Genomic DNA, 12997 nt, shown 5'->3' on the forward strand with positions numbered 1-12997 from the left:
ATAATAGCTCTTTAATGAGCAGCAAGACAAAGGTCTTCAGTTCAGTGAAGTTCCATGTTTCCTTCACTATAGCTCTTCCATACAATATGTTTTTGTCTGAAGATTTTTTTTTAGGGTAAAAATACAATTCTGTGTCAGTGCATATTCATTTATAATTGCCGAGATCGACATATAAGAATACACAATTAAATCGGTAAGAATGTATGTAGTACTGAAGAAACTATTTTTTCATAGTGCCTGGCAGAAGTGTTAATTATGATGATCAAGTGGTCATCCTTGTATTACTGCGTAATAGATGAAAAAATAAAGAAAAATGAGTTTATAATTCAGAACTTGCTTCCACAGAACCCACCATATGAGACTGCATTTAAAACATTACTTCTTCAGTATCACAAAGGACTACACTACTCTTTTCCATTTCCTGTGCTGAGGGTATATAAACAGAGCCACCTCTGCCAGCAATCAACTGCTCCTAGATGATACTATTTATAATAGTGAGTCAGACCCTGAAAAATTGGGTTGTCACCCAGGATTGAACAAATGCTTGGACAGGAAAGAGACGTTATTTTACTGACAACTGAGATTCCTTGAAATTCTTTATATTTTTAAATCCCACTGTTCTTTATTTCCTATATAGAGTTGATACAGAAGACCTAATTAATGGTTAGGATTACCTGTTATTTTTGTGTTCTTTCTCTAGAAGACTGTGGGTGTACAGCCTCAGTAATTGCTACTATTTTAGTCCATCTGTGCATTACACCTGTATCATCAGTGGGATTTAAAGTATCTAAACAGAATCAATTACTGTAAGAAAGGACTTTGCTACATCTTTCACCTCTGTTTAATCTTTTTACTGACTTATATTGTTTCTTCTGCTCATTCTTTTCAGTTTTTTTAATAATTCATTTTCTTTTCATCAGTGCAGAAAGGGAAATATGATTCCACTTCAGGAAGCTCTGAGCTCTGGACACCCAAACAATAGATGTTTGAATTATTTGCAGTTCAGATGAGCTGTTGCTTATATACCTGTCATATGTATAACAAGACTAAATTTAGATACCAACAGAAAATAGGTTGCTACATAATACTGTAAATTACAGTGTGAAAATGAATAATGCTACCAGATGTTCTTGTTGTTTTCCATAGTGGAAACAACAGAACACTCTCACCCACTGCCCTGCCTGTTGAGGAGATGGCTCAGACTCTGCAAGACCTGATTACTTACTTCCAGCTTCCCCAAGAAGACCTGGGACATGAAGATAAGCAAAGCAAGCTTCGGTCACTCAAAAACAGACAAAATCTATTCAAAGAAGAGGTACAGAGAGAGGAATTGTTATATTATTTTGATTTTATCGTGTCACAAACATTGAGAAGAACATAAGCAGTATCATCTAGATGCATGCATATGATTTATAATGTAAAGTTCTGTAGCTGGTATATACATGTATATAATAGACTGTAATGCCCTGTAACTTGCTGTTACGTATTTTTCATTTCCATACTTGTGACAGGCCACAAGCCCGCTCTTATAAAATTTGGTCTGAATACTTCTGAGCATCTTTAACAGATATCATTTTTAAAAAGAAATGATTGTGACAAGAAATTTATTTTTCTCTCTATGAAGCTATACATTCTGGATACCCCAAATGAATAATAAAACTTGAATCAATGATAGCTGTTGTATCTGATGTGTTGTCTGTCCACCAGGATGTGACAGAAACTTTTTATCCCTAGAAACTGGAAGAATGCTAGTTTTAGAGGAGGATACGTATCACATAATTGTAGAATTCCTTCTCTTTGAAAATGGAATAATTATACTTCTGTAAAAACAAGAAATATCTTTTACAATATTTTAGACATATTTGGGTTGCTTGCAGGTTCTCAATACCATTTTAGTCTCCAATCGAACTGAAGTTAAAAATCTATTCTAGTATTTGAACTTGTTTGTTTTACAAATATTTTATTGGATTGTAAAACCTCCACCTTTTTTAATCAAAAAAATTCCTTTGTAGGTGAATTTAGAAAGTGTTTTTTTCCTGTGTAAGGAAGACTTTATGTAAAAAAGTCTGTTCACAAAAATTATAAAAGCCTTTATTGTCAGCTTTGTTTATTCCTTATCATTCTCTAAAATCGATTATCGTGATACAGAAAAATACACCTTAAAATCTTGTAAGCACAATGGTTTTGGGTTTTTTAAATCTAAGATGATGCAACTTTTAAATATGTACAGGAAAAAATCTTTTAAAAGGACAACATCAAATGCTTTTTTATGTACAATTGGCTTTCCTCTCTGTCATCTGCATTTAGGGAATGCTGGCACTAGTTTTGAATTGCATTGATCGCTTAAATGACTACAACAGTGCAGCTCATTTTGCAGGAATTGCAAGAGAAGAACATGGTACAGCGTGGAAAGAAATTTTGAATCTCCTTTACAAATTGTTAGGTAAGTTCTTCAGTAATCCACTAATGTGAAAAAAAGCAGGATATATACTCTTTGTATTCTACTTGTTGCTTCACCACCAAAGACTACGTTGTGTGTTATTCATTCTAGCATGTAAATGACAGAATTTATTCCATATACCTTCTGATATTTATTACAGAGAACAAAGTTTATTGAGCAATGATAGAGCAGAAAAATAAATCTCTGCTAGGAAGAAGACTGGTGCAGCATGCCAATTGCATATCTTTTAAAAAATTATTATTTAAATGTACTTATGGTATGCAAATAGATGTGAATTATTACTTTAAAAATTTGAAAAACTAAAAAACAGTCTTTATATATAAAGATGTGAAGAAGCCTAAAAGTAATAGTCAGAACTTGTAGGTCTATTGAATCCATCTTTGTCACTTGAAGCTTAGATTTAAATGTTAATAAAAATAATTACGTAAAACAGAAATTTATATATTTTCTATTTCAATGCCATGCTTTCTAGAGCAAAATTATTCTGTGTTGTAGGGCCAAAATTACAGAATAGAGAATTATGTATATGTGTATTTCTTTCAATCACTAACTTGATACCTGAATTCCATAATTCCTCATATAGGAGAATCTTGTATTCTAAAGGAGTTTAAATATATTCTAATTTAGTTACAAGGAAAGTTAGTCCTAAACCATAGTAAAATATGCAAGTTTAGAGTTAGGGCAAGAATAAAACAAATCAGAGGGAGTGGTCTGAAGCATGAGGTTGTCCACATAGTACAGACATGCAGATGCTTCTGGTGAAATCTTCTAATTCCTTTAGAAAGTAATAAGATACCATTGCCTGCATTTTGCTGGAGTCTTCAATGCTGTATAGGTCTCTCCATATTTTGTCTTGACTTTCTTCTCCACGTACATGTTGAAGATGTTTGTTGTGGTGTAATAAATATTAAGTTAAAGCTTCATAATAAAAATCCTTGGCAATTGTATACAAAATGCTTTTTTTTGTTGTTGTTTTTCTATAATCAGTAATAACTTCTGGAAGAAAAGTTGTCAGTATTGCTTGAAATACTTGAATGCTGATGAACTTTCAAAGTGCAGTCAAATAATGTTGTGTTCTGCACTGCTGAAGACTCAAAGCTCTCTGTTCTATAACATGTTTTAATCAGAAAGTAGAGCTAAAGGTTGTACCCAGCCTACAATTGAGCCTAAAGTTCTGCATATCATCATCTCACTCACTGGGAGGAAGAAATAGAAAAAGAAGTGTTTCACCTCTTGCTCCTGACAGTGCTTGACATTTGCATCAAACAAGGGTGGTGGATAATTTCTATTTAAATTTAACAATAAAATAAAACATAAATAATTTTTTTTTTTTTGCTGAAATTCTTGTTTATCTTGTAGACCCCTGCCACTTCAAAAGCTACATGCCCTTTAGAATTTAATATTCATATTAAATTAATTCTTTATTACTGTAACGTATGTGCATTTAGGATTTGTCTGTTTATTATTTTGTGAAGATGTTAGAAAAATTGTGGTAAAATATATATTATTAACATTGGTGATTTTAAAAGGAAATCTCCTGTTATAAAATTTACCTTGTGGGTTTTTTTCCAGCTGCTCTCATTCGTGGCAACAGAAACAATTGTACTCAGTTTTCCAGTAACCTCGACTGGCTAATAAGTAAATTGGACAGATTAGAATCTTCTTCAGGTGGGACTCACTTTTATCAGTTTAAATTAACTATCAATGCACCATACACAGCTGTCTTACGTTATAAATGTCAGAGCAATTTTCCTTGAAAACAACATGCGTTAGAAAACACATATACTGCATTTTTTTTTAATTGACAAACTATCACATTTAAACAGACATTTTAATGCCTTTTTTTTTGGTTCCATACATTTTGTATGTGCAATGGCACATCCAGTCAGTGTTGAACATGACCTCAGTGAATTAATGGATTGGGACAGATGGTATCAAGACTGCTGTCCCATTGCTGTTGAATAATACCAGAGTTCTTTGTGGGCACAAGGACAACTAGCATACATATATATTGAGAGAAGTTTTTTTTCACTATGGGATGTTCGACAAAATATTGAAATAGTATCCAATGCTCCCTACTAACACCTTTCTCTCTCTGATTGAAAGAAGGGGCTTAAACTTGCGTTTTTCTCAAGTAGTCTTAAAATTGTGGCTGTTTTCAAAAGAAAACAGAAATTAACGGCTTCATGATGCACTTGTGTCTAGCACAATTCACACATAGTCATGTCAATACTCTTTAAAAGTATTGTCATTGTCTTTTTAGGCTGGAGAAAAGACAACATCTTTTAAGATACTCTGTTATGTACTGAGCTTTTAAATTGTGTTTAATTGTGCAGACGATTTAATTGCAACATTATTTCTGTGGCCTTCATACAGGTATTCTGGAAGTGTTGCACTGCATCTTGATTGAAAGCCCAGAAGCTTTAAATTTAATAGCTGAGGAGCACATCAAATCCATTATTTCATTGTTGGATAAACACGGGCGCAATTACAAGGTTTGTTTGAAAAAAATAAGGATGTATTGGTAACCTTACAGTGATTTGTAGAAAAAAAAAACAGAAATGTCTACATGGAAATATATGATTCCAGTACCTTTAAAGGAATAAAATAACCTTGAAGTACATCTGAAATATTGCTTTTATTGAGATTAAAAAAAATATGTACTATATAATTGCTTTTCAGTGTGAAATTCAGCAAATATGTATGACAAGCAAATAGTTAAGAAATATTGATAACCAGTGAGACCTTTGGATTTGCTGAAAAAATGGCTGTAAGAAAATGGACAGAGTAGCTTGGTTTGTGATGGAGGGCTCTGCAGAAGCAGCGAACTACCATTATTATATCTGTAGAAAGACAGACCTAAGTCCTGCAAAGTCATTCCTAACTTGAGTAATAATAACAGTAGCAGAAAAAGACAAAATAAAATGATAAATCAGAAAAAATAATCCAAATATCTGAAAACATAGGTGTTGAGAAGTAAGAAAAAACTGAGTTTTACCAGAATAGTAGTAGAAATCAATTTAGACATCAATGTGCAATTCATTAAGGTAGAAGAAGGTGAACACGGTTTCTGGCTATGATGAAGATGACATCAAACAAAGAGGAGAATATAGTTTTATGTGTAATTTTCTCATGTGAGCTTTCTTTCTCAGTTAAAATTTTGTTTGAAAGACTGATAACCTAGAGGAAGAACAGAGAAAGTGTTAGTGAGCTGAAACTAATTTACAGGGGAAGGCAATACGGATAACCTAACCAACTACAGATATGAAAAAGGAGAGAAGTATTTTTAAGCGTGGTTAAGGAGTATGAACTGATATAAGTAGGCATAAGAAAAAAGTTGAAATTACAGTGGAAAGCTTAGCTTACTGTTTTTAGCTGTTAGCAAGATTATTGTGCTGTGCCAGTCACCTGCAAAGAGAACCTTTCAGCTGGAGCATCCTAAGGTAGACCTCATAGTGAGAACTTAAAGCAGAAAAGGAAAATGTTCTGTACAGGAGAAGAAATAGACTGGATTATGGATTTGTGCATTTCCATTTGTAATATCTTTGACTAAACATCAGTAAATAGTGAAGTAATGTGAATAAATGAATTTATTTGTTACTCCAGAAACAGTCTGTCTTGTTCTTCTGCTAGATTAGAAATTCTTTTGTGATTTAGGAAATAAGAAAAACTGTAATATTATTAACATGAACTGAAATTGCCTTTGAAATTATTGAGTTGAAGGATTTTTTAAATGAAAAGTCTTGTGTCAGAAATATTGCCAGCAAGTGCATAGGGATTATTTAAATAGTTTATGTGTAAATTCTGAGTTATTGATTCTTATTAATGTTATTAAGACATTTTACAGCTGAGTACTTTGCGGTTATTTAAGTGAATACCTCTATCCTTCTGCTAGAGTTTTCTACCCAATAACAGAGATGGTAGAAAGGAAAATGCCTGGGCTGGAACATAGCAAAGTTTACAATATATTAGCTTAAACTGCTGTTGAGGGTGGTTTTGTGCTAATCTGCTGGGCAGAGAACGGGAGTGGCTAAAATAAATGTTCTGTTCTGCTGCTTCTTGTGTTGTACAAGTTTCCAAAATTGTAATCAACGGTATGAAGATAGTGCTTTGTCTTGGAGATTATTTGTATAAGTTTAGAACATTTGGACTCATTGCTCAGTGATTCTTTGTCAGAGCTCAACTGCATCTTTAAGCCTCTATGTCTTTGCAAAAGCATGCAGCTTTGTTCATCAGCATTAAACAACACTGTTACTGTGTTCTGTCTTCCAAAAACTTCTGCTCCAGTAATCTGTGGAAGAATTATGTCAATCTTTTCACTTTTCAGACTGTGAAAAAAAAAAAAAAGCAAAAATTTTAGAATAAGAACTGTCTGAAATTCTATATTGCTTTATAGGGAATACTTTGAAATGTTTTTCTTTTAAAAAATTAATTATTTCTCATTTTGAAAAGTTTTTTTGGGCTGGAGTAAATTTCTCAAAGAATTTTTTTGTACATTTCAAATTTTTAATGAGATTTAATTAAAAAAATTGTAAAGAGTTGACATAAAGCTATTCTAGCTTTGCTTTTTTCTAATAGAATTAAGAATAAGGAATCTCAAGGAAAGGTTTTTAGAGGCATTTCACAAGCCCTGTGTTCTGAATTTGTGTTCCGTGAATGTTTGATATCCTCTACAGACTACACTGTAGTGGTCTGTTCTGAATGTAAATTAAGCTAACAACTGAATAATAGTATATGTAGTTACCTTTACCTGACTTTCTTCTGGGTTTTGTTCTTTTTTTTTAAGGTTCTTGATGTGCTTTGCTCTCTCTGTGTCTGTAATGGAGTTGCAGTTCGTGCCAATCAAAATTTGATCTGTGACAATTTGCTGCCGAGAAGAGACTTACTTTTGCAAACGCGTTTGATTAATGATGTGACAAGGTGTAGTGAAATGTTTTATGGTTGTATTAGAAAAAATGGAACTTGCATATCTTCAACAATTAATTGAAGAAAATACTGTAACCTAAGAGGTGTTCTATAGCTTTCAATACTGAGACACACACTTTAAGAAGTATTTATATATTAACTTCTGAAAAATCTGTTTTTACTAACAATATGGCAGTTGTAGTGGAAACTGTGCTCAAATGGAAATTGCTAATTAATAGTAAGATCTGTTCCGAAATGGAAACATGAAAGTTGATTTTCTCATTCAAAACAGAGCATGGCTTTACCTAGTAATTATTATGGAGTATGTAAACATACTATGAAGTACTTGTGTATTTTAAGAGGGATTTGATTTCCTGGCAACCTCATTTCTGGTTTTTTGATTTTAGGCAATGATCCTGTTATTCCTCTTTTGCCTATAAATTTTTCAAAGCATGGAACTCATACCTTAGAAGATGATTCTACAGCAGCTTTATAAAGTCAAAAAATGGGTCACTGTTTTAAATATTATAAGCAAAATGTGGACATCTACACTCTTATCATATTTACAGAGTGAATTTGACTATTATGCAGCAATGTAATTCATGTGTCATGTTTCCTGTTTTACACTAACTTTCTTACATTTTCTTTCTTAGCATAAGGCCAAACATATTTTTGGGTGTTGCTGAGGGGTCTGCACAATACAAGAAGTGGTACTTTGAGTTAATAATTGATCAAGTTGATCCATTCTTGACGGCAGAACCCACCCATTTACGAGTTGGATGGGCCTCTACTTCAGGATATGCCCCCTATCCTGGAGGTGGAGAAGGGTGGGGAGGCAATGGTGTTGGTGATGACCTGTACTCTTACGGTTTTGATGGCCTTCATCTGTGGTCTGGTAAGTACTTTGTTCACTTCCACTTATTCTTACATTTAGGAGTTACCTACCTTTACCTTCAGTACCTGTGTGTATGTAGCATGCTATTTTATAGTGAGCTACATTCAGAACTCCAGGATACCATGAAATTATTTAGAATTTTAGATCAAACTTCTTGTCTGAGATTTTAGTGAATATTGAATTGTACCAATTAGGCTTTTTAGCAGATAGCTTCTCTTTTCATGATATTGATTAAAAAAAAAGGCATTTTCCACGAGTAGATCAATACGAACTTAAGTCTATCTGTTCATAATTAATGGATGTATTGATCTCAGACAAATTCATTATATATGGATCTACATTTGGAGTATTCTTTCACTTTGTGTCTAGAATTGAAGTAAAATGACATTATTATCCTCACACCTATTGACAGAATTAATAAATTCAATTTAAATTTTGATAACAGTTTCATAAAAGATAATTTTGGCAATTAGAAATGAGAATTGCTATGCTATTACCAACTTCAGTTATTTTTAGAAGATAAATTTCTGTGGTATAATGTCAAACGAAAAACCTGTAGTTGTGGTAAAGTTTGCAAAAAAATATTCTTTGTATTGTTAGCTGAAGATGGCTTAGCTGAAAAAAAAAAGAGTTTTTCTGGGATAGTAGTCTAGGAAACTCTCAATTAGTACTGCAGTGAAGCAGTTACACTAGCAGTTTATAAAGGAGGGAGTTCATGGATGTCAGCAAATGCATATTTTGTCGTCACTTAGGGATCAATGATGGTAAACTTGTGATCTTATTAGCTGTTCCTTATTCAAGCAAATCGAATATGTTAAGTGGGCTGAGTTAAGGAAAAGGTGGAAGTCACTAGCTGTGCAGTGGGGCAGATTTTACTAAGAGTTCTAGAGCAGTTAAAGAAGTTGACAGGAAACCTGATCTTAGATGTTGCAGTTCAAATATTTTTTTTTGTAATAACGAGTGTGCTTTAAAGAATTAGAGAATTAGAGAAAACAGCAGAAACTGATTAGTATGCTTTGGAGAGCGATTAGGGAGAGCACTCTGGGGTGCATAGTTAGCTGGAAAGTGGCTTTGGAGCTATAAGCAAGGCAGTTGGGGTTTTTTTGCATGGTTATCCCTTCCTCAATACTGTATGTAGGGAAAGGGAACTAGAATATTATTTTTGTAAATAGCCAGGTTTGTGACAGCAGAGTACCTTTTGACCATGTCAATGTATGTTCCTATAGAAACAACCAGCAAAGTGCTGCTGGCTAATTGTAAAAATCAAATGGCAACATAAGAAATGCTGATGGTTGTTTTTTTCTTAAAATTCCTAAACACTCTCAAAATAAGGAACACTTCAGGGAAGAATAATACATAAGACTGTGAAATAAGAAAATATTTAGGTAATTAATTGTATACTCTTAATTACATCATCTGCTATCTTTGTAACATCATTCTTAATCAAACTATCAATAAGTAATGAAAGGAGAAAGAAAAGCAGTAGGAAGGGAAACAGCTGCTAAAATTTCTAGTAGACTTTATCTATGTATTCTACTTGCATAAATATTTAAAATACAGCTCTGGCAATTAGGTTTTGTACCTAAAATGTGTAACAATCTATCTTAATAAAGATCTTTTCATATAGAAGATTTTGTTAAGAATACGGATGAAATGGGAGGGTTGATAAAGAAAACCTGGCCCATTAAATTCTTGATCCATTTTTTAATTACTCAGTATACCATTCTGCCTCTTGACACTATAAACCTGGATATTGGTCATAGTCACAGCTCCAGTAGAATCATAGAATGCTTTGGGTTGAAAGGGACGTTAAAGATCATCTAGTCCAACCGCCCTGCCGTGGGCAGGAACATCTTGCAGTAAATCAGGTTACTCAAAGCCCCATCCAGCCTGACCCTGAACATTTCCAATGATGGGGCATCCATGACTTCTCTGAGAAACCTATTCCCGTGACTCACCACTGGATATTCACAGATATGTGAATCTTGTATCTCACAAATAAGAAAAAAATTGGTAATGTCAATGTTAACTTTATAAAGAGGGCATAATTTACTGTGCCTCAGTACTCTTGCATCAGGCTACAGTAGTGTGAACTTGCATGATTTCAGCTCAGCATGTTCTGTCTTGCAAACAATTTCCCAAGTGATTCATTCTGTTTATGCACTTCTCTGCCACACACCAGTTTGAAGAAGGTTAACTCACTGTCTCTAAAAGAGAACCATTTTTTAAATAGATCACATCTTCATGACTATGAACAAAAAACTCAATGGTGTTTTGAGGAAACAATTTCATTGTTAAACCTGTGAGTGTCTACTTAAAGCTTCTGATTACTGAATACTTTTATCCTAGGTCGAGTACCCAGAGCTGTAGCATCTGTCAATCAGCATTTATTAGCATCTGATGATGTGGTTAGCTGCTGCTTGGATTTAGGTGTACCCAGCATTTCATTCCGCATTAATGGACAGCCTGTACAAGGAATGTTTGAGAACTTCAGTACAGAAGGGTTTTTCTTTCCTGTTGTAAGCTTATCAGCAGGGGTAAAGTAAGTACAACTTAATTTTAATTGCTGTTGTCTTTGCTGTCTTGTCACACAAAATACTATCAAAATTCATATATGATTTGTTCTATTTTGTTTTTTTCAGTTCTGCCCAACCAGCAGCTGGGAGGGAGAGAGGCAGGAAAATATTTATTAGTTTAGTGATTATTTCACTTAAGGGTGAAATGTGAGCCTACTAGCAGTTTGACCACGTCACAGTGTCTGAAAAATTATTAATTTATGGGTATTTGGTGACCGAGGGGAAATTAATTTTGTCTCATTCTGATTATGAGAGAAAAAAAAAGTACATTAGAAACACAGCACTACATTTGGCACTAATTAAAATCCTCACGGGCTTTCTCAGCAGGAAGTAAAAAAACTTAAATCATCATGAAAACTGATACTATATTCACAATAGGAAACACAAAGAACTTATGAGAAGCAGTTTTGGAATATCACTATAAATATTGCTCATTTCTTACCTGTTTTGTAGTTAAAATACTAAGATTCAAACTTTTCAGGCTTCTATTGTTATCGTACCTTCAATTCATTCAGAAAATCTTCTGCAAATGTCAGTCTACTTAAACGGCCAAAATACTTGTATTAGTATTACAAAGCTGACACAACAACAAAAGACTCACTCTTACACTGTTATAACATGACCAGTTTCTGTTCAGTTCATCTTAGAGCATCGTTATTACTGATATTGACAGGCAACAATTTTAGGAAGGAAGGACATAAAGATAATTAAAGAGAATTCTTCAGTAAGAAAGGTTGGGATTTTTCTGTGCTTTGTAGGCTGAGCCTGATTTCTGCATAAAATGTGGCTAAGTTAAGAAAATTTTTCCCTATGAAAAAATGCTAATGCTAAGATGCCAATAGCTGCCAGAAACTGCGAAACTTAGAAGAAATAATTCAGAGCAGAGTAAGAGATTATGGTGAAGGAGTGAAAAGATACAAAGGACTGAGTTTTATTTAAAGGAGAGTTTCTCTTATATATAGTAATTTTTGAGAAATGAAGGTTCAGTATGACAAGAATAGACAGTATATAGCTTTCATAAGTGAAAGAAAGCTGAAGTTATAAATGGTTCATACATTTAGCAATTAAGAAAAAATAAATCTTTATTTCTCTGAGGTGAAGTAAATCAGATAACTAGTTCTCTGTGGGCTTTCCCTTCTGTAATCCACTTGAAGTACAGAGTCCAGCTCTGCAGCTCCCAACATAAGAAGGACATGGACCTGTTGGGGCAAGTCCAGAGAAGGGCCACAAAGATGATCAGAGGGCTGGAGGACCTCCCCTGTGAGGACAGGCTGAGATTTGGGGCTGTTCAGTGTGGAGAAAAGAAAGCTCCGAGGAGACCTTATAGCGGTCTTCCAGTACCTAAAGGGAGCCTACAGGAAAGATGGGTAGAAACTCTTTAGCTGGGTCTATTGTGATATGATGAGGGGCAATGGCTTTAAAATAGGGAGAGGTAGATTCAGAATTTATATAAGACATTTTTTACACTGAAGGTGGTGGAACACTGGAACAGGTTGCCCAGAGAGGTGGCAGATGCCCCATCCCTGGAAACATTCAAGGCCAGGTTGAATGGGGCTCTGAGCAACCTGATCTGGTTGAAGGTGTCCCTGCTCCTTGCAGAGGGTTGGACTAGATGACCACTAGAATCACTAGATGACTGTGATTCTGTGACTCTATAAATAGTAGTATCAGCATCTCATGCTTAAGAGAACATCCTAGGTGAGAATACTAACAGAGACCAAAGAGAATAAAGGAGACCTGGGAAGGGCTTAATAAATAAATTTTCATTTATCCTCTGAGAGTGACCCTGCTATGTAGCTGCTTTAGTACAAAAGCTCTGAAAATGTTCCTTAGTTTTTTCTGTAAGAAATCTGCCTAAACTGGTGTAATTATTTTTCTTCATTCTTATTTGATGTTGTTCGTGTATTTTCTGAGAGCATTTTCCTTTGTAGTTAATAGCAGCTGATGGTAGTAGCAGGTGACGTAGTTCAGCCCCAATCGGGACCAGACTATGCAGTCTCTTTCTCACACCCCCCACCCTCCGAGAAAATAGGGAGAGATAATGTAAGAAAAAAAAAACCTCAAAGTTTGAGATAAGGACAGGGAGAGATCCTTAAAGTTACCATTACGGGCAAAACAGACTCAACTTGGGGAAACTATTTATTTATTACTAAAACCGAA

General features: G+C 34.2%; 1 protein-coding gene across 1 annotated transcript in view; it reads left to right on the forward strand.

The window, feature by feature from the left end:
• Positions 1–12997, forward strand: part of RYR3 (ryanodine receptor 3) — a 254587-nt gene that overhangs the window by 89990 nt on the left and 151600 nt on the right. The window contains exons 13-19 of the mRNA XM_086750198.1: positions 1147–1315; positions 2308–2443; positions 4034–4129; positions 4838–4956; positions 7248–7381; positions 8020–8261; positions 10611–10803. Coding sequence (XP_086606324.1) covers positions 1147–1315; positions 2308–2443; positions 4034–4129; positions 4838–4956; positions 7248–7381; positions 8020–8261; positions 10611–10803 — 1089 coding nt within the window. The remainder of the gene's footprint in view (positions 1–1146; positions 1316–2307; positions 2444–4033; positions 4130–4837; positions 4957–7247; positions 7382–8019; positions 8262–10610; positions 10804–12997) is intronic.

This window comes from Chlamydotis macqueenii, chromosome 5 (assembly GCF_036417535.1).
Source record: "Chlamydotis macqueenii isolate bChlMac1 chromosome 5, bChlMac1.mat, whole genome shotgun sequence".
Taxonomy (NCBI): Eukaryota; Metazoa; Chordata; class Aves; order Otidiformes; family Otididae; genus Chlamydotis; species Chlamydotis macqueenii.